The 27,617-nt window shown below is 47.8% G+C and overlaps 1 protein-coding gene across 5 annotated transcripts in view; it reads left to right on the top strand.

The window, feature by feature from the left end:
• Positions 1 to 27,617, top strand: part of dlec1 (DLEC1 cilia and flagella associated protein) — a 259,108-nt gene that overhangs the window by 42,466 nt on the left and 189,025 nt on the right. For all 5 annotated transcript variants that reach the window (XM_072508068.1, XM_072508073.1, XM_072508072.1 and 2 more), the window contains 4 exons: positions 11,234 to 11,424; positions 16,638 to 16,849; positions 26,042 to 26,126; positions 27,148 to 27,235. In XM_072508068.1, coding sequence (XP_072364169.1) covers positions 11,234 to 11,424; positions 16,638 to 16,849; positions 26,042 to 26,126; positions 27,148 to 27,235 — 576 coding nt within the window. The remainder of the gene's footprint in view (positions 1 to 11,233; positions 11,425 to 16,637; positions 16,850 to 26,041; positions 26,127 to 27,147; positions 27,236 to 27,617) is intronic.

Genomic DNA, 27,617 nt, shown 5'->3' on the forward strand with positions numbered 1-27,617 from the left:
ACAAGGTGAAGAGATTGTGCAGGGCCTTGATGACGGTGGCAGAGGTCATGTCAGGGCATGGGATGGCAAAGGGGAATCTTGAGTATTCGTCAACAATGTTGAGGAAGTACACGTTACGGTCAGTGGAGGGTCATGCTTACAGTGGCTGCTGCTGCAGTACTGGCCTGCTCCAACTCTTTAGCCTTGTCTCGCGCTGTTTTCTGCCGGGTCTGATAACCAGCAGACATACCACATCTGGGGGAAACTACCCCTCCAATGTTCATCTACGCCTTTTCATCAAAATTTCACCCAGTATCGAGTAAAAAGAGCTCTTTTCTGTGCCTTCAAGCAGGAGCTGCCCTGTGTGTGACCACTCACACCATGGCCCCACCGGAAGTCTCCCAAATTTACGAATTGAGCCAAACTCCCTACTACTCACCGAACTTCACCTTACTCAGGTGTAGTCTCGTGTCCATATCCCCCTGTCTTGATCAAACAGCAACGTATGGGGTTCTTGCTCTGCCTTTTCCAACTCCACTAAATGGGTCGGAGAGAGAAATGAAGGTGGGACCTCCTGCTGCTCAGCTGCTATTTTTTCCACTTCCTGACTCCTCGTGGTCCCATTCTATGCCATAGAGTCATTCTGGCACTGAAGGAGACCTTTTGGCAAGTCATGCTGTAGAGGGTTCCATCTCTGCTACTCCACTACTGGGCCGATATCTGGGGTTTGAGTATCTGTGTGTGTCTCTCTCCAGCTGGCACTGAAACTTCAGAGGCCAGGGGATGCCGCACTGGGACACCTCCACGGAAGAGAGCACTGAATCAAGCCTGCCGTTTATCCCTAACCGGAAGCCTGAGGCTTATATCACACAGATATCCAGACCCCCACCAATGCCCAGGTGATTCTCTCTCTTGCCGGTGGTGCAACACCCACCCGGTTCCTACTTCGCTGGAGTAGCTTTCCCAAGAGAGAGAATAGGACACTGCTGTTTATTACCTAACCAGCAGCCTGTCCTGAGTGAATCGTTCAAGATGACCCTAGATTCTCGACCCCGGAATTAAGGTGAGGAATATCTTAACAATGACTTGGTCAGAGATCGCTGGTGAGAGATTGAAGAATTTAAACGACTCCAATTATCAGCAAATCGAGGTTTATTGCAAAACCCAGGTCAAAATCATCAAACAGAAGAAATTATAATAAAATCTTAAACTCTAACACAAACTAAGTCTATTCAGAAAGTACTATAACGGACACAACGTAAAATCTTATTGTTACACAGTTTTAGCAATGACACAGAACACAAATCAAGTCCCCTTCCCCAAAGCCTCAACCACTATCAAGGTCAAGGGAGTTTCGCAAGCTGCTGCAGGGTACTTACGGTCACAGGCTGCAGGAGGTCAAGTCGAAGGTGGAGAGGTCAAGCCAAGAGACTCTCAATCGAAACACAGCCCCTTTTATATCCGTTTTACCTGGCTTTTTCCTGTGTTCGGCCAGCCCCCTTTGCATTGAATTGGTAAGGTTTAAAGTTCCCGCTGGTCCCGCCCCCTTTGAGCCGGTCAGAGCTGTTGGCTTCCGGGTTCTCCTCGCAGGTCCGCTCCTTCCAGCCAGGCAGACCTGCCGCGATTTGAATTTGGCGCCGACTCCGCCCCCTCCACCCAGTGAGTTCCTGCCGGTGGCTTCTGTCAGGATTGGAGTACCTCCCCCAGGTCCGCCTCCAACTTGGTTTTTTCTACCGTTTATCTTCAAGGGGCTTTTCCAGCGCAATATACTGAGCCCAGACTGTCTGCTTTTTGGGATAACAAGGTTAAGCTCTCTTGTGAAGATTTTCAAAGTCTTCCATCTGCTCCGGAGATGGCTGCTATTCTCACCTTGCTATGTTGATGGGGTGTTGATTGGATTCTGCTCTGGTGGAGGCCAAGTCATTTACATCTGCATGGGGCTATGACCATCCCATTGTCCTGCTTGCAGGCAGGCCCCCTGTGTATTCCCGTGCCCCTTTGTCTGTGTTTTAATCTTATCTAGTTGTCTGGCTCCTTCTTCCTTGGAGCTCCTGGGGGGGGTTTGTAAATACCTATGCCCCTACTCAGCTCAGCGGACCAAGCCTGCTGGGAAATCTGGTTACGTTCCCTTGGCTGAAAAGTGTCCAGTTTACAGTCTCTGGGTTTTATTCTTGGGCAGTCCAAAAAGGGCCGAATTGCCCGAAAACCTTACATGCCAGGCCTCTGCAGAGCAATCCAATCAGTCCCATCCCTCTGCCCTATCCCCGAGGCAGTAAACGTTTATTTCTCTCAAGTGCCCATCAGATTTCTCTTCAATATCATTGATTGTCTCCATTTCCATCACTCTCATCAGCAGCGAGCTCTAGATAATTATCACGCTCTGGGAAAAAAGGTTTTTCCTCACATCCTGCTTATTTAGGAGTCTAGATGGGGTAGATAGGAAAGACTTGTTTCCCCGAGCTGAGGGATCAATTCTCAGTGGGTTTTGATTCAAGGTAATTGGTATAAGGATTGGAGGGGTCATGAGGGTGGAGGGCATCTGTGTGGTATTATAGGTATTACGGTACCTGACAGGCTAAAGCACCATTAGTGGAAACTATATGCTTTCTATTGGTAGAATGTATGATAGCTCCGTCCTGATAGGCGGGGTATAAGAACCCGTGCCGCCCCAGCAGCCTTCATTCTGTACCTGAGCTGCTGGGGTAAACATCTAGCTTATTAAAGCCTTCAGTTGGACTACAACCTCGCTTCAGTGGTCATTGATCGTGCATCAATTTAATAAGCTAGTTTTTAAGAAGAAAGGATGGAGCTCCAAATCAAGCCGCAGTGTCTGCAACTTAGCCCCTACGCGGCGAACTCAGCGGCAATCTTTAAGCACTGGCTGGCGTGTTTTAAAGGGTATTTCGAGACGGCCGAAAACGCACCCACGGGAGAGCAGAAACTGCACGTCCTGCACTCAAGCGTGAGCCCAGAGATTTACACCCTCATCGAGGAAGCGGAAGACTTCGACGCAGCAATAGAGCTACTAAAAGGACACTATATTCGCCCGGTAAACCAGGTCTACGCCCGGCACCTGCTTGCAACAAGGCGGCAAGCCCCTGGGGAATCGCTGGAGGAATTCTACCGTGCACTCCTGGTGTTGGGCAGAAGCTGCGGCTGCCCGCAAGTTTCGGCGAGCGAACACACGGAACTCTTAGTCCGGGACGCTTTCATGGCAGGTATGCTATCGTCACAAATCCGCCAGTGCCTGTTAGAAAAGGACACCCTGGGTCTCAGGGAGGCACGGGCCCTTGCAGACACCCTGGACGTGGCCTCCAGGAACGCCCGTGCTTACATTCCCGATCACGTGGCAGCCCCCTGGGCAGCGTGGAACTCCTCCGCGGCTAACCCCGAGACTTCCTCTATTCCCCCACAGGCCTGCACTGCAAGGCGGCCTGGCAACCCCGAGGGGCCCCGCTGCTACTTTTGCGGGCAGGCAAAGCTGCCCGGCCTGCGTATTCACCTGCAAGGGATGCGGCAAAAAGGGCCATTTCGTGGGGGAATGCCAGGCCCGGGCGGTTGCCGTGGTCTCCGGCGGCGAATGCGGACCGCAACCACTAACTTCTCCACGGGCCCCATGCGGCCAGCAGTCGCCGCCATCTGCATTATTCCAGGGCCACGTGCGGACCATGGGCGCCGCCATCTTGTTCCACTGACGCCACGTTGGAAGGATGGGCGCCGCCATTTTGTCCACCCCCAGCTATGTGCGACCAATGGGAGACGCCATCTTGGATGAACCCCCAGGACCCCAGCTCGGCTGACCACGCACTGCCCGAAGAGAACTCTCAACTGCTGCGACTAGCCTCGGTGACTCTGGATCAGTCGCGGCCTCAAACACTCTCAACTGCTACGACGACCGTATTCATCAACGGGCACGAGACGTCCTGCCTAATCGACTCTGGGAGCACGGAGAGCTTCATACACCCTGACACGGTAAGGCGCTGTTCTCTCCTCATCCACACCATTAATCAAAAAATCTCCCTGGCTTCCGGTTCCCACTCAGTGGAGATAAATGAAATGAAAATGAAATGAAAATCGCTTATTGTCACAAGTAGGCTTTAAATGAAGTTACTGTGAAAATCCCCTAGTCGCCACATTCCGGCACCTGTTCGGGGCGGCTGGTACGGGAATTGAACCGTGCTGCTGGCCTGCCTTGGTCTGTTTTAAAAGCCAGCGATTTAGCCCTGTGTTCTAAACCAGCCCCTGATAAAGGGGTTTTGTGTAGCAAACCTCACAGTCCAGGGAAGGGAGTTCAAAAATTTCCGTCTCTGCGTCCTTCCCCACCTCTGCGCGGCTACACGCCTCGGTTTAGACTTCCAGTGTAACCTTCAAAGTCTGACCTTCCAATTCGTGGCCCTATACCCCCCCTTACTGTCTGCGGCCTCGCGACCCTTAAGGTCGACCCGCCTTCCTTGTTTGCGAACCTCACCCCGGATTGCAAACCCATCGCCACCAGGAACAGACGCTACAGTGCCCAGGACCGGATCTTTATTAGGTCAGAGGTCCAAAGGCTACTGAGGGAAGGGGTCATTGAAGCCAGTAACAGCCCCTGGAGAGCTCAAGTAGTGGTGGTAAAGACCGGGGAGAAGCATAGGATGGTCATCGACTACAGTCAGACCATCAACAGGTTTACGCAGCTGGATGCGTACCCTCTCCCCCGCACATCCGACCTGGTAAACAGGATCGCGCATTATAAGGTCTTCTCCACGGTGGATCTCAAGTCCGCCTACCACCAGCTCCCCATCCGCACTGGTGACCGCAAATACACTGCCTTCGAGGAAGATGGGCGGCTCTATCACTTCTTAAGGGTTCCCTTCGTTGTTACTAGCGGGGTCTCGGTCTTCCAGCGCGAGATGGACCGAATGGTTGACCGGTACGGTTTACGGGCAACATTCCCGTATCTCGATAATGTCACCATCTGCGGCCATGACCAGCAGGACCACGACACCAACCTCCGAAAATTTCTCCAGACCGCTAAAATCCTTAACCTTACATACAACAAGGATAAATGCGTGTTTAGTACCGACCCCTTAGCCATCCTCGGCTACGTAGTGTGAAATGGAGTTATAGGCCCCGACCCTGAACGCATGCGCCCCTTATGGAGTTCCCCCTCCCTCACTGCTCCAAGGCCCTGAAACATTGCCTAGGGTTTTTTAGCTACTACGCCCAGTGGATCCCCAACTACGCGGACAAGGCCCGTCCCCTGATCCAATCCATAGCTTTTCTCCTGTCGATAGAGGCCCGGCAGGCCTTCAGCCGCATCAGTGCAGACATTGCAAAGGCCACCATGCACGCAATCGACGAGTCCCTCCCCTTCCAAGTCGAGAGCGATACGTCCGACGTAGCTCTGGCGGCCACCCTCAACCAAGCGGGCAGACCCATGGCCTTCTTCTCTCGTACCCTCCATGCTTCCGAAATCCGCCACTCCTCAGTCGAAAAGGAAGCCCAGGCCATAATAGAAGCTGTGCGACATTGGAGGCATTACCTGGTCGGCAGGAGATTCACTCTCCTCACTGACCAACGGTCGGTCGCCTTCATGTTCGGTAATGCACAGCGGGGCAAGATAAAAAAACGACAAGATCTTGCGGTGGAGGATCGAACTCTCCACCTACAACTACGAGATCCTGTATCGTCCCGGGAAGCTAAACAAGCCTCCTGTCGCCCTGTCCCGTGGCACATGTGCCACCGCACAAGTGGACCGCCTCCGAGCCCTCCACGAGGACCTCTGCCACCCGGGGGTCACTCGCCTTTTCCATTTTGTCAAGACCCGCAACCTGCCCTACTCCATCGAGGAGGTCAGGACAGCCACCAGGGACTGCCAAATCTGCGCGGAGTGCAAACCGCACTTCTACCGACCAGAGAAAGTGCACCTGATAAAGGCTTCCCGTCCCTTTGAATGCCTCGGCATGGACTTCCCCTCCACCGACCGCAACACGTACTTCCTGAACGTGATTGACAAGTACTCCCGGTTCCCATTCGCCATCCTCTGCCCCGACATGACCGCAACCACCGTCATCAAGGCCCTACATAGCATCTTTGCACTGTTCGGGTTCTCCGCTTACATACACAGTGATAGGGGGTCCTACTTTATGAGCGACGAACTGCGTCAATTCCTGCTCAGCCTCGAGCAGGACGACCAGTTACAACCACCGGGGTAACGGACAGGTAGAGAGGGAGAACGGAATGGTCTGGAAAACTGTCCTACTGGCCCTACGGTCCAGGAACCTCGCAGTCTCCCGCTGGCAAGAAGTCCTCCCGGATGCCCTCTACTCCATCCGGTCACTGCTTTGTACGACCACCAATCAGCCACCTCACGAATGTCTCCTTGTCTTCCCCAGGAAGTCCTCCTCTGGGACCTCGCTCCCGACCTGGCTGGCAGCTCCCGACCTGGCTGGCAGCACCCGGACCCATCCTGCTCCGAAAACACGTGCGCGCGCACAAGTCGGACCCGTTGGTTGAGGGGGTCCATCTGCTCCATGCTAACCCCCAGTACGCCTATGTGGCGTAACCCGATGGCCGACAAGATATGGTCTCCCTAGGGGATCTGCCGCCCGCCGGAACCCCACGCGCATTCCAGCCGCCAGTCCCACCCTCCCCTCCATCGCAGCACCTTACAGGAGGATAGGTCCTTCCGCCTGCCCACCCACAGGCGCTCCCTTCCCAGGTCAACCGTTTTCCCCACCAGCGCCGTCTAGGGTTGCCGAAGCTGCCATGGAGATTGAAGCCATGCTCCCGGAGTCACAGACGCCCGAGCCTCCACCGGAGTCACCACCGAAGCTCCGACGATCGCAGAGGACCGATTGCTTCATATTAATTGTAATCTGTAAATATAAACCATCGAATGTACATAACTATCAGAATTGTAAATAGTTACTAAACACTGTACGGAGGTATTACGGTACCTCCATAACTAATTATACCATGTTGCCATGTTTTGTAGTTTCAGGCCACCACCCCCGCCGGACTCTTTTTTTTAAACAGGGGGTGAATGTGGTATTATAGGTATTACGGTCAGCATTGGTGGAAACTATGCTTTCTATTGGTAGAATGTATGATAGCTCCGCCCTGATAGGCAGGGTATAAGAACCCGTGCCGCCCCAGCAGCCTTCATTCTGTACCTGAGCTGCTGGGGAAACATCTAGCTTATTAAAGCCTTCAGTTGGACCACAACCTCGTTTCAGTGGTCATTGATCGTGCATCAATCTGTAATTCACTATTCCCTCTTTTTTTGGCCAGTGCAGACGTGAAATGAAATGAAAATCGCTTATTGTCACAAGTAGGCTTCAAATGAAGTTACTGTGAAAAGCCCCTAGTCCAGCGCCTGTTAGGGGAGGCTGGTACGGGAATTGAACCGTGCTGCTAGCCTGCCTTGGTCTGCTTTAAAAGCCAGCTCTTTAGCCCTGTGCTAAACCAGCCCCTGATGGGCTGAATGGCTTCTTTCTGCACCATATCTTTTCCATGGTTCGATCTCTTGCCGCAAAGGTTAAATCTGTGCCTGAGATCTTGTTCCATCACCTAATGTGGACAGAGTTTCTACCTCCACCTTATCTGAACCTGTCAAATTTCCTCTCAATCTCCTTTGCTGTTGCAAGGAGAACCGGCCTGGCTTCTTCAATCTAAATTTGAGACTTAAATTCTTCAGCACTGGAACCTTTCTGGTAAATCTCCTCTACACTATCCCAAGGATCTTTACATCCTTCCTAAAGTGTGAATGTTACACTGGAATGCAATACTCCAATTGTGGCCTAACAGAGCTTTATGAACTTTCAACATAACTTCCCTGCTTTTGTATTCAGTGTCTCTATTCTAAATTCTAAATTCTCCCTCCGTGTATCCGAACAGGCGCCGGAATGTGGCAACTAGGAGATTTTTACAGTAACTTCATTGCAGTGTTAATGTAAGCCTACTTGTGACAATAAAGATTATTAAAATATTTATGAAGGCCAAGAACTATTCTGTCAATATTGACTGTCATCTTCAAAGATCTATGCGCATGAACCCCCAGGTCTCTCTGCCCCTGTAACTCATTAGAAATATTCGCTGTCGTGCCATGGGAATATTTTACATCTACCTCAAAGAGCAGAGCAGACAGGGTCTTGCTTTTATATCTCACCTGAAAGTTGACACATGCAACAGTGGAGCACCTTCTCTGCACTGTTGTGTTCTGTTGTCTTGTCCTTGCAATGATTCATACAGAAATGCTGATGACTTACTCAGAATGATGATTTATTATTTAGCACGTGGAAGGATAACGTGCAGGATCTATACAGACTGGGTCTCTGTGGAACTACCTGATGTGTGACTGTCCTTGTGTACGCCTTACTGCCAACTGTCGGTAGTCGGATGTCATGTCATGGGAGTGTCCCTTCAATAAATGTTTTGTCTTATCACATGGCTTCAGTGATGTCATTGTGTGTGTGGAGCTGGGCTGTGGCTCTGAGTTTTACTTTCGCTTTGGTTTGGGGCTTGTTTGTGGCTTTCGTTTCCACATTTGGCTGCTGGATTCAGACAGAGAAATCTTGTCCTGTCTCTCTATCCTCATTTTAAAAGCTGTTTCCAGACTGCTTGATAGCATGAAAAAAAATAATAGCTTTCTGGAAGGAATTCAAACTTGCTGTTTTGGATAGAAAACAAGAGAATTTATACCAGGTGATGAGTGCTGTGTGCTGGCCCACACCTTTGAAAAGGGGGCACTGGTTTATGGGATCTTGTTATTAAATTGGAACAGCTGAAGGGAGAAATTTATTAAGCGTTATACATAAAGTACTGTAGCTGTGTGGGGTATTTATGTTTGTCGTTGATAACAATGCTTACTGTGTGTGTTTATAAAAATGTTAACTGAATTCGTAGAATAAAGCTTGTTTTTGATTCAAAGTGCTTAAGGCCTCTGTTGAATAACACCGGAAAGGCCCTTGTGCTCATCGCAACCAAAATCAATAATCAGTTGTAGGTCAGGTGAACTCCATGATATACTTTGGAGTTTTCTAAACCCTGGCCCATAACAGTCACATGACTCATGGAGAAGGAGAGCCTACCGCGCTCGAACCCCGGTATATAGGATCAGATCCCCTATGTTCGGTTACGACCAGACCCCCGCGACCTATAATAAAGTACATTCACTTGCGTTTATTGTTATTGTAAATAAAGAACTGTAAAGAACTTTTTCATGAGCAAATTGTATGATCCTGAGCTTGACTGCCAAGCCAGGAAAGACTATGAAATGCTATGATTTGGTTGTATGATTGAGGAAGGTAGGAGAATGGAATGTTTAAGTGAGTGTAGTATATTCAGAATAGGTTAGAGGTTCCCAGTTTATTGTTTTGTAATGCATGTCCCTGTCTGACATAGCGCCCTTAGAATTGTTAGTTAAAATTTTTTTGCATAGCTATGGTCAGTGCAGAGGCCATGAAGGAGGTGTCCCCCCCAGGTCAGGGAATGGAAAGCAACATAGTGATGTGATCCTTCACGCTTCGCGTTAGGATCACAAGGAGGGCTTGTAGCCAGTTAAAATGGCTAACTCCCGATTTAGAATGGCTAACCCAGATTTAAAATGGCGAACGGCAAAGGCTGATGGGAAAATCAGCCAACAGGACTAAAACAAGCAGCTACAGGCAAACTGTGTATTCACCTCTGGGAAGGCCAGACAAGATCGATACCAGGAACCATCAGCGCAACAAAACACCAGCCATCTGCATACTAATGAGCAATCCCCGGGAACAATGTGCAACATTTTAGACACAAAGCCAACCCAGACTCATCGGCGCCAACAGAAGCCTACACAAAGGGAGGTGAACGATCACCTCAAGACCGCCCATCGATCAAGGAATCGCTCCAGCATTGGAGAATATCGAACCAAGTGATTGGGACAAAGTCCAATCACTTGGAACCAGGTACAGGGTCCGCCCCGAAAGGCGGGAAGCCCCTGGGGACTATAAGAATAGAGTCCAAGTTCAAATCGACCCTTCTGCCACCCTTCCGCACCCTTCTGCTAGCCCTCTGCACTCTTCAACAGCCGCTCAAATCGTAAGTCTTACTGCAACGCTCGCTACGAGATAGGCGCTCCTAGCTATCAATCTGTACCAGCTTCAAATCCCGCAGGCTCAGAACCCGAACAAAAGGCCATTCGTTTCCCTGACCTGGTGGGCCATTTCCAAGTTAAGTATTGGCCTGTTAGTTGTAGGAAGTAGCTTAGACGTAGAATTTATGCATAAGTATTGATTACTGTATATAATAAATGTGCGTTGATTTAACTAAGCGGTGTGTTGGATTATTGATCATTACTCGGACTTGAACCACGTGGCGGTATCAGAAAGATACCTGGCGACTCAAGAGCAAAGGCGATAGAACAGAGCAATTAAACTAAGGCTAAAGTTAGCAACACTATCCACCCTATCCAAGCCCTTGTAATCTTATACACCTCTATCTTATACCCCTCTCAACCTTCACTGCTCCAAGGAAAACATCCCAAGTCTATCCAATCTTTCCTCGTAGCTCAGGCAGCATCCTGGTAAATTTCCTTGGCACCCGTAGTGCAGGCAGATCCTTCCTATAACGTGGTGACCAGAACCGCATGCAATACTCCCGTTGTGGCCTAACCAACATTTGCTAGCCCTCCCCAAGTGCATTACCTCACACTTTTCTGGGTTGAATTTCATTTGCCGCTGCTCTTCCTACCTGACCGGTCCATTGATATCCTCTGGCAGTGTGCCACTATCCTCCTCGCTATTTACCACCCTATTTTTGTGTCATCCGCTAACTTCTTGATTGTACCCCGTGCATTTAAGTCAAAACCATTAATGTACACCAGAAACAGAAAGGGCCGAGCCCTGTGGAACCTCACTGGAAACAGAAATCCAGTCACAGAAACATTCCTCGACCATCACCCTCTGCTACCAGCCTCTCAGCCAGTTTTGGATATATAATGCCATTTTGTCTTGGATCCCCGTGGGCTCTTACTTTCCCGACCAGTCTGTCATGAAGGAGCTGATCAAAAGCATTACTACAGTCCACATAGACCCCATCAAACACTCCTAGTTTCCTCAAATAATTTGATTAAATTTGTCAAACACGACCTTCCCTGAAATCGGTGCTGACTGTGCCTGATTAATCCATGTCCATCTCAGTGCAGCTATATTCTGTCCCTCAGAACTCTTCTGGTAACCTCCCCGCCACCGAGATTAGACTGACTGACTGGCTTATGTTTCTTCTTGTCCAGTAAAACCCCAGGCCTACCTTCCCGAACTAACAGAAAGCTACAGGCAACGGATTTCTAACAGCCCAGTCGATGATGGATATACAGACATGAGCCAACCTAAGGCTTCCTGCAGATTGCTGGAGTGCAGATCATCTTTAACTTTACTGTCGTCTTCTGAGGAATCCACAGGTCTGAAAGTACCCAAACCCCAGGTAGGTGGTCTAGTCCATGTACATGGATGTTGTAAGATTTTGAGATTGGGAGCCACAGGTACCTAAGATAGGCAGTCAAGTATTTGTAAGTAAATTTAAGGCAGTTTATTAAGAAGTAAGTGTTTAGATATGATGCATTAGCTTAATAGACAAGAATAATATCCGACCCGTGACAGTGGGGAATGATTCACTGATCCCAAAGGTTGAATGGATGGTTGGCACAGAGTGTGCTGATTTCAGTTCCTTGTGGTGGCGGAATTCTGCTCTCTCGCCAAAGTATTAGGGAACTCTTCCTCCTAAATCCTCCTCACCCTTTTCTGGCCCATCGTTCATCTGAAGAAGGCAACTGCCTGACTAGGGCTGCCACCCGACGAGGTCTGCCTCCTGTCTCAGAGCATTCATTAATATACTTTGGCTGGGATTCTGCAACCTCGCCCGCTGCTTGGGACTCTCTGGTCCCGCTGCAAGTGAATGGAGTTTTGGCTGGGGTGCCAAAATCTCCGTTTGTGTGTGCACTGGGACGTCAGCGGGTGAGGCCGGAGAATCCGGGCCTTTCTTTTGAGGGGCTGGTAGTTTCTCCTATGTCACTCACTTGTTTGGACCTTTCTAACCAATGAATACAGAACAGGTAACCGAGATGTCAGGATAGTCACCTCCCCCTTGTCCATCAGTCAGCTCAAAGTCAATTTTTAGTTTCCCTCTTGCTGAGGGCCATTATTAACATAGTAATGTTAACCTGGGACCATTAACCAAGAGACCAACAGTCCTGGTTTTATTCATAAATTTAGAGTACCCAATTAATTTTTTCCAATTAAGGGGCAGTTTAGCGCGGCCAATCCACCTACCCTGAATATCTTTGGGTTGTGGGGCGAAACCCACACAAACACGGGGAGAATGAGTAAACTCCACACAGGCAGTGACCCAGAGCCGGGATCGAACCTGGGACCCCGGCACCGTGACACAGCAGTGCTATCACCTGTGCCACCGTGCTGCCTCTGAGACCAACAGTTCTAAGGACTGCGTATGCGTCTTTCCAGTGAGAGAATTAAATCCGTTTGCCTTGTGCTATAGATACCAATTCCATATGAAAGCTGTACTTATTTTGCAAGATATCATTTATTAAAAGTTCCATTTCTTCCCATGTCATTGGTACTGAAGTGCTCTGCTTAGAATCTGTTCATTCAAGTCGGGTTGTAAGGAGGAAAGAAGTTTATTTGCTCTAAGGCACAGAGTTTAGTTGGTAAAGTCAGTGTGTCACTGGGAAATATAGAATCCTAGCATGGCTACAGCACAGAAGGAGGCTATTCGGCCTGTTCTGCCTGTGCTGGCCCTCTGAACAGTGCCACCCCCCCGCCCTACTTTTCCCCCATAACCCTAGCCCTGCAAGTGTTTCCTTTTCACATGACGATTCAATTCCCTTGTGAAGTCTTGATTTAACCTGCCTCCACCACACTCAGGCACTGCATCCAGATCCTAACACTTGCGACATGAAAAGGTTTCTCCTCACGTCGCCATAACTTCTTTTGCCAGTTGCCTTAAATCAGTACCCTCTGGTTCTCAATCCTTCCACTAATGGGAGCAGTTTCTCCCTATTTACTCTGACCCTGGAAGCTTCTCTTCTCGAAGGAAAACAGTCCCAACTTCTCCGATCTTTCAATGTAACTGAAATTTACGTTCCTCATCACAGAATAACAAAATTGCTACAGTGCAGAAGGAGGTTATTTGATCCATCATGTCTGCATCCTATAACCCTGCGCATTCTTCCTTTCAAATAAGTCTAATTCCACTTTGAATGCTGTGAAGAATGTAAGAAATTGATAAACATGTTATATTATATGTATCTGCTAGAGTAATATTTTTTTAATATCCCTGTTTAATCGGAAGACAGACATTGTGGCTGCATAAGGTACAATTAAGATTTCATAAAAGTGTGACCATCATTATTTCAACCCATGCTTGCGTTTACAAGAAGACAGGGCGGCACGGCGGTGCAGTGGTTAGCACTGCTGCTTCACAGGGCTGAGGTCCCAGGTTCGATTTCGGTCCCGGGTCACTGTCCATGTGGAACATAGAACATTACAGCGCAGTACAGGCCCTTCGGCCCTCGATGTTGCGCTGACCAGTGAAACCACTCTAAAGCCCATCTACACTATTCCCTTATCGTCCATATGTCTATCCAATGACCATTTGAATGCCCTTAGTGTTGGCGAGTCCACTACTGTTGCAGGCAGGGCATTCCACGCCCTTAGTACTCTCTGAGTAAAGAACCTACCTCTGACATCTGTCCTATATCTATGTCCCCTCGTGCTAGACATCACCATCCGAGGAAAAAGGCTCTCACTGTCCACCCTATCCAGTCCTCTGATCATCTTGTATGCCTCAATTAAGTCACCTTCTTCTCTCTAATGAAAACAGCCTCAAGTCCCTCAGCCTTTCCTCATAAGATCTTCCCTCCATACCAGGCAACATTCTGGTAAATCTCCTCTGCACCCTTTCCAATGCTTCCACATCTTTCCTATAATGCGGCGACCAGAATTGCACGCAATACTCCAAATGCGGCCGCACCAGAGTTTTGTACAGCTGCAACATGACCTCATGGCTCCGAATCTCAATCCCTCTACCAATAAAAGTTAACACACCGTACGCCTTCTTAACAACCCTCTCAACCTGGGTGGCAACTTTCAGGGATCTATGTACATGGACACCGAGATATCTCTGCTCATCCACACTGCCAAGAATCTTACCATTAGCCCAGTACTCTGTCTTCCTGTTATTCCTTCCAAACTGAATCTCCTCACACTTTTCAGCATTAAACTCCATTTGCCACCTCTCAGCCCAGCACTGCAGCTCATCTATGTCCCTCTGTAACTTGTAACATCCTTCCGCACTGTCCACAACTCCACCGACTTTAATGTCATCTGCAAATGTACTCACCCATCCTTCTACGCCCTCCTCCAGGTCATTTATAAAAATGACAAACAGCAGTGGCCCCAAAACAGATCCTTGTGGTACACCACTAGTAACTGGACTCCAGTCTGAACATTTCCCATCAACCACCACCCTTTGTCTTCTTCCAGCTAGCCAATTTCTGATCCAAACTGCTAAATCACTCTGAATCCCATGCCTCCGTATTTTCTGCAGTAGCCTACCGTGGGGAACCTTATCCAACGCTTTACTGAAATCCATATACACCACATCAACTGCTTTACCCTCATCCACCTGTTTGGTCACCTTCTCAAAGAACTCAATAATGTTTGTGAGGCACGACCTACCCTTCACAAAACTGTGTTGACTATCTCTAATCAAATTATTCCTTTCCAGATGATTATACATCCTATCTCTTATAAACCTTTCCAAGATTTTTCCCACAACAGAAGTAAGGCTCACTGGTGGGACAATATTTGCCATCCCTCCAGTCTTCTGGCACTATTCCTGTAAACAAAGATGACTTAAAGATCAAAGCCAAAGGCTCAGCAATCGCCTCCCTAGCTTCCCAGAGAATCCTAGGATAAATCTCATCCGGCCCAGGGGACTTATCGATTTTCACACTTTCCAGAATTGCTAACAAACAGAGTTTGTACATTCTCCCCGTGTCTGCCTGGGTCTCACTGCCACAACCCAAAAGGATGTACAGGGTAAGTGGATTGGCCATGCTAAATTGCCCCTTAATTGGGAAAAAAGAATTGTGTACTCTAAATTTATTAAAATGTTTTTAAAGTTTACAAGAAGAGGCTGATGGGTTTTTGCTCTGATTATGGCGAGTAGATAATTCGAGGCATTTGGGTGAATTCCCCACCTCCCCAGCCCCTAGTCGCCACATTCCGGCGCCTGTTCGGGTAAGCCGGTACGGGAATTGTACCTGCGCTGCTGGCCTTGTTCTGCATCACAAACCAGCTGTCCAGCCCACTGAGCTAAACCAGCAGTCTGACGTAGGAGCCTTTGTTGTTGAGATGCTCGAGGGATGAGTGTAGGGCCAGGGAGGTAGTGTCTGCTGCAGACCGGTTATGGCGGTATGCAAATTCCAGTGGACTTTGGGGGAATGTGAGCAAAGAATTCTATTCAAAACACACAAACAGATGCTACTGTTGTCTAATCTGCAGCAGATGGCTTGTTAACCATAGCAGTGCATTGGAGGTTTCTTTAACTTTAAGAATAGCTGCAGCCATTTTTTAAAGTTTAAAGAGCAGGGCATTCGAAACACTTCAGATCCTGACGATTATGCAGACCTTATCCACCCTTCAAGAGCATTTATATCTATTCCATCAATTCTTCACTCTCACACCATGAAATAAGGCATTTACAACAATCAAAATGGTGTTTGACTTCAGCACTAAGTTCTCCCACTGGTAAAAATTGGATATTGGAAATGGGCATGAGACTTCCTCATGTTGGAACCACTCATAGACATTTTTAAAGGTCTATGGAGTATTCCTTACCCTGCCAAGATCCATCCCTTGTTCTGTCCCCAGGCAGAGAATGTATCATTCTTCTCCTCGGTCCAGTGCTCTTCACTGGCGTTCTCAATTCTTGATGCTGCTTCATGTGTTTACAAACCTCTTTCGGTGACACAAACCATGAACCTTCAAAAGCGTTCCCAGTTTCATCTTCCCTCAGCCGACAGTGAATGCTGTCTGCTTTCTTACTTGGCTACTGTGTAAGTCGAAGATTGCTGTCCGCCATGGTAGCTCAGAAGAACATGCAGTGTCTCGCTCATAGACCAGGGAGTTAAAGTGATCAGGTTTCACCAGCTCTGCTTTTCCCATAATTTTAGTTAATCACAGAAACGAGGACCACCTTATCTGAGAGTGACCCCTCTGATGCCACGCTTCCCGTACAATTTTCAACTTTTTTTTATTGTGACATCTTTGTGTCAGCAGTTCTTTCTCGGTTAAAACTCCTTTAATTTGGGGCAGCATGGTAGCACTGCTGTCTTACAGCGCGAAGGTCCCAGGTTCGATCCCGGCTCTGGGTCACTGTCCGTGTAGAGTTTGCACATTTTCTCTGTGTTTGCGTGGGTTACGCCCCCACAACTCAAAGATGTGCAGGCTAGGTGGATTGGACACGCTAATTTGCCCCTTAATTTGAAAACATGAATTGGGTATTCTAAATTTAAAAAAAACTCCATCAATTTGGATAGGCAAGGCATGCTGAATAAAGTAAGCAGCAAAAATGTTGGTTTCTAAATATTTACCCAATTTTACTTTGTTTGAAAGGAAGAAAAGTCCAAGAAAAACCTCTGGAGGGACGAGCTCCCTTTTGGCCCTCGAATTCAGGCACGGCAGGATATGGAGAAGTTCGAGAGATGCCACAACTTCCTGAAAAACCCACGCTACCTGCCTCCTCAACAAGGAGGCAAATCTCTCATCATTCCAAACAAGAAGATAATGAAGAAAGTGGCTGGAAGGCGTATATTTGTCGACCAAAGGTATAACGTGCCCAATTTAGGACTGGGGTTCATTTCTAGAATGATAGAATTGAAAAGCAGAAAGTGATGTAAATTTTATATAGAATATTGATTACCCTACATATGGATAACTGTAGACCCTTTTGGTTTTCATATAATAAAAAGGTTATAAAGGCTCTGGAGAAAATTAGGATGATAATAGAACCGAGAGGGAATATCTATTAGAAAAGGTTAAGACTTTCCTCAGGAAAAGAGACTCAGGAATAGAGTTTTTAAAGATCGTGAATGGATTCAGTATGGTGGACGTTATAAGATAGGAACTGGGGCCATGAATATAAAATAGTTAGTAATAGATCCATGTCAATGGACTGGTTAGGTGCCCAGTGTCATGGGAATGTCCCTTATCACATGGCTCCAGTGATGTCATTTTTGTGGGTGGAGCTGTGCTGTGGCTGTGAGTTTACTTTCACTTTCAGACTTGACTGCTGTGGACTCAGACAGGCGAAAGAAGTGTTTTGGCCTGTCCCCCTCTAGTTTCATTTTAAATATCTATTCCAGTAAAAGCCACCTTGGTGGTGGATTTTAAGATATAGTTTGCTTTCCGGAAGGGTTTAAACCTGCTGGTGAGGCGGGGGTCGGAATCTCAGGGAAAGCCAGTCTTATTCAAGTGAGAATGCAGAGTGCTGGGCCACGCCCTTGGAATGGGATTTTGTTTTTGAATTGGAACAGTTAAGGGGGTTTCATTCAGTGTTGTACGTAAATTAATGTAGCTGTGGGCTGTCTTTATGTTTGCAATTGATAAAAATTCTTGCTGTTTGTTTACTATAAATGTTAACTAAGTTCTTAGAATAAAGCTTATTTTGATTGAAGTGGCGAGGCAGACTGTTGAATCAAGTGAAGGCGTTTGTGCTCATCCTAGCCTAATTCAACATAAAGGTTGTAGGTCATGTGAACTCCATAATACACTTTGGAGTTTTAAACCCTGGCCCAGAACACCAGAAAAGTGGCAAATGGAACTGAACCCTAAGAAGTGTGAGGTGGTACATTTGGAGAGGTCAAACAAGGCAAATATTACATAATAAATGGGAGGAAATTGAAAGTTGTAGAAGAAGTGAGGGACCATGGAGTGAGTGTCCACAGATCTGTGAAGCTATCAGGACAGGTCGATACTTTTCTGGGCACCTAACCAGTCCATTGACATGGATCTATATATAGAACATACAGTGCAGAATGAGGCCATTTGGCCCATCGAGTCTGCACCGACCCACTTAAGCCCTCACTTCCACCCTATCCCCGTAACCCAATAACTTCTCCTCACCTTTTTGGACACTAAGGGCAATTTAGCATGGCCAATCCACCTAACCTGCACGTCTTCGGACTGTGGGAGGAAACCGGAGAACCCGGAGGAAACCCACACAGACACGGGGAGAATGGCAGACTCCACACAGACAGTGACCCAGCAGGGAATCTAACCTGTGACCCTGGAGCTGTGAAACCACAGTGCTAACCACTATGCTACCGTGCTGCCTTTATCAATCAGATGAATTATAAGATAAGTACATTTGAAATAAAAAAGAGGCGCTATAACTAACTATTTTATACTTATGGCCCCAGTTCCTGTCTTACAGCATCCAGGCTGAAAAGGTGGTTAAGAAGGCATATGGAATCCTTTCCATTCATTAGCCAAGGATTAAAGTATAAAAGCAGGGACGTTATGCTAGAACAAAATAAAACATTAGTTAAGCCACAACTGGGCACTGTGTGCGGTTCTGGTCACCTCATTACACATAGGATGTCATTGCGGTCGAGAGGGTACAGAGGAGATTTACAAGGATGTTGCCAGGACTGGAGAAATTGCAGCTATGAGGAAAGATTGGAGAGGCTGGGGTTGTTCTTGGAACAGAGGGGGCTGACGGGGGGATTTGATTGAGATGTACAAAATTGTGTGGAGCCTGGATAGAGTGGATGGGAAGGGCCCTTTAGCAGAGAGGTCAGTGACTCAGGGCATAGATTTAATAATAATAATCTTTATTAGTGTCGCAACTAGGCTTACATTAATTAACACTGCAATGAAGTTACTGTGAAAATCCCCTAGTCACCACACTTCGGCGCTTGTTCGAATACACAGAGGGAGAATTCAGAATGTCCAAATCACCCAATAGCAAGTCTTTTGGGACTTGTGGGCGAAAAAGATGCACCCGGAGGAAACCCATGCAGACACGGGGAGAAAGTGCAGACTTCCCCACAGACAGTGATCTAAGCTGGGTATTGAACCCGGGTCCCTGGCGCCGTGAAGCAACAGTGCTGACCACAGATTGATAGAAAGATTAGAGGGGAGACGCGGTGTTATTTTCACTCAGAGAGTTGCTGGGGTCTGGAACACGCTGCCTGAAAGGGTAGTACAAGAGAAACCCTCAACTCATTTAAAAGGTGTCTGGATATGAGCCTCAAGTGCCGTCACCCACAGGGATACGGCCCAAATGCTGGAAAGTGGTATTAAGCTGCGTGGCTCATTTTTGGTTGTCACAGGCACGAGGGACCAAGTGGCCTCTTTCTGTGCAGTAAACGGTAGCACAAGTGGATAGCACTGTGGCTTCACAGCGCCAGGGTCCCAGGTTCGATTCCCCGCTGGGTCACTGTCTGTGCGGAGTCTGCACGTCCTCCCCGTGTGTGCGTGGGTTTCCTCCGGGTGCTCCGGTTTCCTCCCACAGTCCAAAGACGTGCAGGTTAGGTGGATTGGCCATGATAAATTGCTCTTAGTGACCAAAAAGGTTGGGAGGGGTTACGGGGATAGGGTGGAAGTGAGGGCTTAAGTGGGTCGGTGCAGACTCGATGGGCTGAATGGCTTCCTTCTGCGCTGTATGTTCTATTAGCTATTCTATAAACTTTCTATGATTCTAAATCCAATTGGGAATTCAAGAGAAAGACCTTCATCCAAAAATTACCAAGAATGTGGAACTGGCTACCACGTGGAGTAGCTGAGGGGAATTGTATCGATATATAGGGAGGCAGTGGTGTAGTGGTATTGTCACTGGACGAGCGAAAACAGCGCGGGAGCAGAGAGAGCCGGGACAGCGAAAACAGCGCCGGAGGAGAGAGCCGGGAGATTTTAAAAGCGCGGGAGGAGAGAGCCGGGACAGCGAAAACAGCGCGGGAGCAGAGAGAGCCGGGATAGCGAAAACAGCGCCGGAGGAGAGAACCGGGAGATTTTAAAAGCGCGGGAGGAGAGAGCCGGGACAGTGCTGGGAGAGGTGAGTGCACAAAAGGTGTGGCAGGAGTGCCTTTAGTCACGGAGTGCTGATTGGAACAGAGTACATCTGAGTTTAGGTGAGTGACTGAGTTCAGGTGAGTGGCTGGGGTTTTGTTGGTGTTCGGGTTTATCCTTGAGGTTCTATAAAGAAATTTTTTTTAAAAAAATATTTAAATTAATTAACTAGTTGAATATGGCTGGACAGGTGATGTGCTGTTGCTGTATGATGATGGAACTGGTGGATCCCATTGAGACCGTCAGTGACCACATCTGCAGCAAGTGTTGGCTGCTCGAGGAACTTCGGCTCAGAATTGATGCGCTGGAGACCGAGCTGCACACACTGCGGCACATCAGGGAGGGGGAACATTACCTGGACGCTTTGTTTCAGGAGGCAGTCACACCCGGTAGAATAAGTTCTGTTAATTCGGACAGTGGTCAGGGACAGAGTGGTGTGACTGCCAGGGAGGCAGGTAGGGAGATCCTGAGTTTAGGAGTTGAGGAGCCTCAGCCCTTGACCTTGTCCAACAGGTATGAGGTACTTGCTCCCTGCGTGGATGAGGAAGAGGGCTGTAGGGAGGATGCGTTGACTGACCACTGCACCGTGGTACAGGAAGCCATTCAAGAGGGGGGAGCAAAAAGACAAGTGGTAGTTGTAGGGAATTCTATATTTAGGGGGATTGATGGCATTCTTTGTAAGCCAGATCGAGAGTCCCGCATGGTATGTTGCCTGCCCGGTGCCAGGGTGAGGGACATCTCTGATCGGCTTGAAAGGATTTTGGAGGGGGAGGGGGAGGATCCAGTTGTTGTGGTCCACGTTGGGACTAACAACATAGGTAAGACTAGGAAAGAGGACCTGTTTGGGGATTATCAAACACTAGGGACTAAATTAAAGAGCAGGTCCTCCAGGGTTATAATCTCTGGATTACTACCCGAGCCACGTGCCAATTGGCATAGGGTTGAGAAAATTAGAGAAGTTAACACGTGGCTAAAGGAGTGGTGCGGGAAAGAGGGATTCCATTTCATGGGGCATTGGCATCAGTACTGGGGCAGGAGGGACCTGTACCGTTGGGACGGTCTTCACCTGAACCATTCTGGGACCAGTGTTCTAGCGAATAGGATAAATAGGTTGCTCACAAGGACTTTAAACTAGCAAGTTGGGGGGAAGGGAAGTGTAAAGCTATAGACAGTATAATGGTTAATGAAGATCAAGGCAGCAGGTTACGTGACAGGTTATTATGTAGATATATGGGTTCAAAGACAAGGAAAATTAGGAGAAAGGGTAAGAGGAAAAATAATTTGCGAAAAGTTACTGATCAAGGTGTTAGGATTCATAACAAAGACATAAAAAACAGCATAAGTGTACTTTACCTGAATGCTCGTAGTATACGAAATAAGGTAAATGAGTTGATGGCGCAAATCATCGTGAATGACTATGATTTAGTGGCCATTACTGAAACATGGTTAAAAGATGGTCATGACTGGGAGTTAAATATCCAAGGGTATCAGACTATACGAAAGGATAGAATGGACGGTAAGGGCAGTGGTGTAGCTTTGTTGTTTAAGGATGGCATCCGGGCAATAGTAAGGGATGATATTGGTGCTATGGAGGACAAGGTTGAATCAATTTGGGTGGAAATCAGGAATAGGAAGGCGAAAAGGTCACTGATAGGAGTAGTCTATAGGCCACCAAATAGTAACAGGATGGTAGGGCAGGCAATAAGCAAATAAATAACGGATGCATGTAGAAATGGTACAGTGGTTATCATGGGAGATTTTAATCTGCATATCGATTGGTTTAACCAGGTTGGTAAAGGCAGCCTTGAGGAGGAGTTTATAGAATGTGCCCGGGATAATTTCCTGGAACAGTATGTAATGGAACCTACAAGGGAACAAGTGGTCCTAGATCTGGTCCTGTGTAATGAGGCAGGATTGATTAATGATCTCATAGTTCGGGATCCTCTTGGAAGGAGCGACCACAATATGGTGGAATTTAAAATACAGTTGGAGGATGACAAGGTAAAATCAAACACTAGTGTTTTGTGCTTAAACAAAGGCGATTACAATGGGATGAGAGAAGAACTAGCTGAGGTAGACTGGGAGCAAAGACTTCATGGTGAAGCAGTTGAGGAACAGTGGAGAACCTTCCGAGCGATCTTTCACAGTGTTCAGAAAAGGTTCATACCGACAAAAAAGAAAGACGGTAGAAAGGGGAAAAACTGACCGTGGATATCTAAGGAGGTGAGGGAGAGTATCAAATTGAAGGAAAAAACATACAAAGTGGCAAAAATTAGTGGGAGACTAGAGGACTGGGAAGTCTTTAGGGGACAACAGAATGCTACTAAAAAAGCCATAAAGAAGAGTAAGGTAGACTATGAAAGTAAACTGGCTCAGAACATAAAAGCAGATAGTAAAAGCTTCTACAAATATATAAGGCAAAAAAGAGTGGCTAAGGTAAATATTGGTCCTTTGGAAGATGAGAAGGGAGATTTAATAATAGGAGACGGGGAAATGGCTGAGGAGCTGAACAGGTTTTTTGGGTCAGTCTTCACAGTGGAGGACACAAATAACATGCCAGTGACTGATGGAAATAAGGATATGATAGGTGAGGACCTTGAGATGATTGTAATCACTAAGGAGGCAGTATTGGGCAAGCTAATGGGGCTATAGGTAGACAAGTCGCCTGTGCCTGATGGGATGCATCCCAGAGTGTTAAAAGAGATGGCTAGGGAAATTGTAAACGCACTAGTGATAATTTATCAAAATTCACTAGACTCTGGGGTGGTCCCGGCGGATTGGAAAGTAGCAAACGTGACACCACTGTTTAAAAAAAGGAGGTCGGCAGAAAGCGGGTAATTATAGGCTGGTAAGCTTAACTTCGGTTGTAGGGAAAATGCTGGAATCTATCATTAAGGAGGAAATAGCGGGGCACCTGGAGGGAAATTGTCCCATTGGGCAGACGCAGCATGGGTTCACAAAGGGTAGGTCGTGTCTGACTAATTTGGTAGAATTTTTTGAGGACGTTACCAGTGCAGTAGATAACGGGGAGCCAATGGATGTGGTATATCTGGATTTCCAGAAAGCTTTTGACAAGGTGCCACACAAAAAGTTGCTGCATAAACTAAAGATGCATGGCATTGAGGGTAAAGTGGTAGCATGGGTAGAGGATTGGTTAACTAACAGAAAGCAGAGAGTGGGGATAAATGGGTGTTTCTCTGGTTGGCAACCTATAACTAGTGGGGTCCCTCAAGGATCAGTGTTGGGCCCGCAGTTGTTCACAATTTACATAGACAATTTGGAGTTGGGGACCAAGTGCAATGTGTCAATGTTTGCAGACGACACTAAGATGAGTGGTAAAGCAAAAAGGGCAGAGGATATCGGAAGTCTGCAGAAGGATTTGGATAGGTTAGGTGAATGGGCTAGGGTCTGGCAGATGGAATTCAATGTTGCCAAGTGTGAGGCTATCCATTTTGGGAGGAATAACAGCAGAATGGATTGTTATTTAAACGGTAAGATGTTAAAACATGCTGCTGTGCAGAGGGACCTGGGTGTGCTGGTGCACGAGTCGCAAAAAGTTGGTGTGCAGGTGCAACCGGTGATTAAGAAGGCTAATTGAGTTTTGTCTTTCATTGCTAGAGGGATGGAGTTCAAGACTAGGGAGGTTATGCTGCAATTGTATAGGGTGTTGGTGAGGCCGCATCTGGAGTATTGTGTTCAGTTTTGGTCTCCTTACCTGAGAAAGGACATATTGGCACTGGAGGGTGTGCAGAGGAGATTCACTAGGTTGATCCCAGAGTTGAGGGGATTAGATTATGACGAGAGGTTGAGTAGACTGGGACTGTACTCATTGGAGTTTAGAAGGATGCGGGGGGATCTTATTGAGACATATAAAATTATGAAGGGAATAGATAAGATAGATGCAGGCAGGTTGTTTCCACTGGTCGGGGAAAGCAGAACTAGGGGGCATAGCCTCAAAATAAGGGGAGGTAGATTTAGGACAGAGTGTAGGAGGAACTTCTTCACCCAAAGGGTTGTGAATCTCTGGAATTCCTTGCCCAGTGAAGCAGTTCAGGCTCCTTCTTTAAACGTTTTTTAAGATAAAGATAGATGCCTTTCTAAAGAATAAAGGGATTCGGGGATATGGTGTACGGGCCGGAGAGTGGAGCTGAGTCCACAAAGATCAGCCATGATCTCATTAAATGGCGGAGCAGGCTCGAGGGGACAGATGGCCTACTCCTGTTCCTAGTTCTTATGTTCTTATGTAATCCAGTGACCCAGGGTAATGCTCTGGACTTCGAATCCCTCCACTGCAGATGAGGAAATTTGATGACCATGAAACCATTGTCGAGTGTACTGAAAACCCATCTGCTTCACCGGTGTCCTTTAGGGAAGGAAATCTGCCGGCTTTACCTGGTCTGGCCTACATGTGACTCCCAGACCCAAAACAATGTGGTTGACTCTTAAATGCCCTCTGAAATGGCCTAGCCATTAATGGTCATTAAGAAATGGGCAGTGGGCCCATCCATTGATGCCCACATCCCATGAATGAATTTAAAAAAGATATCTGGATGGATGAGCTGTATCCGACCAATTGAGCCCTGACGTGGCTAGATCTGGCAAGGTTTGAGAGAATCCACAATATTCCTGATGAATTCACATTAGTCTTGAAGGGGGAGGGGCTAGATAAGCCCAGAAAGGAGAAAGGAATAGAAGAATATGCCGACAGGTTTGGATGAAGTAGGATTTTAACTAGCATGCTGTGAATCCGAGGAGCACAGTTGCAATACCAAAGTGAGAATGTTCTGCTTCAATTGTACAGACCCCATCTGGGTTATTGCATTAGATTTGGGTCTCAAATCTGTCCTTGGAGTAATTACAGTGTAGATTCACCATATATTCACTCTTAAACAATTCAGTTATGAGGACAGATTGCATAAACATGGTTTAAATTCTCTAGGGTTTGGCTGTGTGATGATCTCATCCAAAATATAGGTACAGAGTAGATGCAGAGAAGCTATTTCCCCTGATGGGGTGAAATCCAGAAAAGAGAACACAATCTGAAAATTAGAGCTGATTATTTCAGAGTGAAATCAGGCAGCTCTTTTTCACGCAAAGAGCAGTGGAAATGTGGAATTCGCTTCCGCGAAATGCTGTGAACACTGGGAGTCAATTGAAAATTTAAGAACTTCCTGAATGCCCATATTCAACTATGCAGGATGCAAAGTGTCACTCAGAGAATTCAGAACATGACGGTGAAGGGCTGTTGTTGGCTGGGCCAATGTTTATTGTTCATTGCTGTGGGTCTGGAGTCACATGTAGGCCAGACCAGGTAAGCGCAACAGATTTCTTTCCCTAAAGGCCATTAATGAACCAGGTGCGATTTTACAACAATCAACATCTTGAGACTTTTAATTCCAGGTTTTTAATGAATTCAAATTTCACCGTCTGCCATGGTGGGATTCGAACCCGGGTCCCCAGAGCATGACTCTGGGTCTCTAGATTACTAGTCCAGCGACAATACTACTGCGCCACTGCCTCCCCCTAAAGGTTTGAAAGGTTGGAGATTATGAGAGGGTGGCAGGACTGAGGAAAGCCAAGTAATCCCATCACTGAGAAAGAATGAGCAGGAACAAAAGAATTAGACTTTAAAATTTTTCAATGTTGAGGGGAGGAAGAGTGTTTAAGGTGCAGTACTTGTCTTCATCCAGATCCCTCAATATCGAAAATAACATTTTAAAAATTTATTTGTGTGAGGTGGGCATCGCTGGCTGGGCCGGCATTTATTGCACATCTCCAGTTGCCCTGGGGGGGCAGTTAAGAGTCAACCACATTGCTGTGGATCTGGAGTCACATGTAGGCCAGGCCGGGTAAGGACGGCAGATTTCCTTCCCTATAGTATATTGGCAATAAAAACCTGGATGTTTTCTGGGCAGCTGATGTATAATATTGTTTATTTTTGTGTGCAGTGACCCCAATGAACCTATTCCTGTTTTCCTGGCAAATCCGCCCATTATTCTCTTTACGGATTACAAAGTGGGACAGGTTTATGAGGTAAGTGCAAATGGTGTCAAAAATTTCAAAAGGATATAAAAAGCCTCAGTTAAGTGTTTAAGATGGTGGATGGGGTACCAATCAAGTGGGCTTATTATCCTGGATGGTGTTGATCTTCTTGGGTGTTCTTGGAGCTGCACTCATCCAGGCAAGTGGAGGGCATTCCATTACATTCCTGGGGCGCGATTCTCTGACCCCCCACCAGGACGGAGAATCGCCGGGGGCCGGCGTGAATCCCGCCCCCGCCATGTCCCGAATTCTCCGCCACCGGAGATTCGGCGGGGGCGGGAATCGTGCCGCCCCAGTCGGCAGAAATCCCCCGGCGATTCTCCGGTCCGCGATGGGCCGAAGTCCCGCCGCTGTCAACCCACGCCAACCGGCGTGGATTGAACCACCTTTTGAACGGCGGGACAAGGCGGCGTGGGCGGGCTCCAGGGTCCTGGGGGGGGGGGGGGGGGGGTGCGGGGAAATCTGGCCCCGGGGGGTGCCCCCACGGTGGCCTGGCCCGTGATCGGGGCCCACCAATCCGCGGGCGGGCCTGTGCCGTGGGGGCACTCTTTTCCTTCCGCCTTCGCCATGGTCTCCACTATGGCGGAGGCGGAAGAGACCCCCTCCACTGCGCATGCGCGGGGATGCCGTGAGCGGCCGCTGATGCTCCCGCGCATGCGCCGCATGACAAAGTCATTTCCGCGCCAGCTGACGGGGCACCAAAGGCCTTTCCCGCCAGCTGGCGGGGCGGAAATCAGTCCGGCGCGGGCCTAGCCTCTCAAGGTGAGGGCTCGGCCCCTCAAGATGCAGAGAATTCCGCACCTTTGGGGCGGCGTGATGCCGGACTGATTCGCGCCGTTTTTGGCGCCGGTCAGCGGACATCGCGCCGATTGCGGAGAATCCCGTCCCTGACTTGTGTTTTGTAGATGGTGGACAGGCTTTGGGGAGCCTTTGGTCTTTTTTTCTTTACTCTTTATCGTTCTCACATTCAGTTAAATAGACCATCTTGTTATGTTCCATTATTTTGTTCCAGACAAATGTTGAGTTGCGGAATCTGACTTCCAGCAGCCGACACCTCAGAGTTATCCCACCGAGTACTTCATTCTTTTCCATTGGACTGGGTGAGTCACCTGCTTATTTATTATTCACTTGTGTGAATTGGTGTCAAAATTTAATGCCTGTGAAGCTCCTTGGGATGGGTCACTATTAAAGGATTACAAAATTGCAGTAGGATAATATTATGAATCTGCACTGCTGGAGACAAATCAGATGAGAAACGAGGATCTCCTCTGTTTACTAAGTGATCCAAGTCAGTCTACATCCCATGGTATTGCTGATAAGAGCATGGAGATTTCTGCTGTTTCTTCCATTCGTGGAGTTTGGCTGCGTCCCACTCAAGGTATCGTTGTTGGTGCCATTGACATATCATAGAATTTACAGTGCAGAAGGAGGCCATTCGGCCCATCGAACCTGCGCCAGCCCTTGGAAATAGCACCCTACCCA

This window comes from Scyliorhinus torazame, chromosome 6, assembly GCF_047496885.1.
Source record: "Scyliorhinus torazame isolate Kashiwa2021f chromosome 6, sScyTor2.1, whole genome shotgun sequence".
Lineage (NCBI taxonomy): Eukaryota > Metazoa > Chordata > Chondrichthyes > Carcharhiniformes > Scyliorhinidae > Scyliorhinus > Scyliorhinus torazame.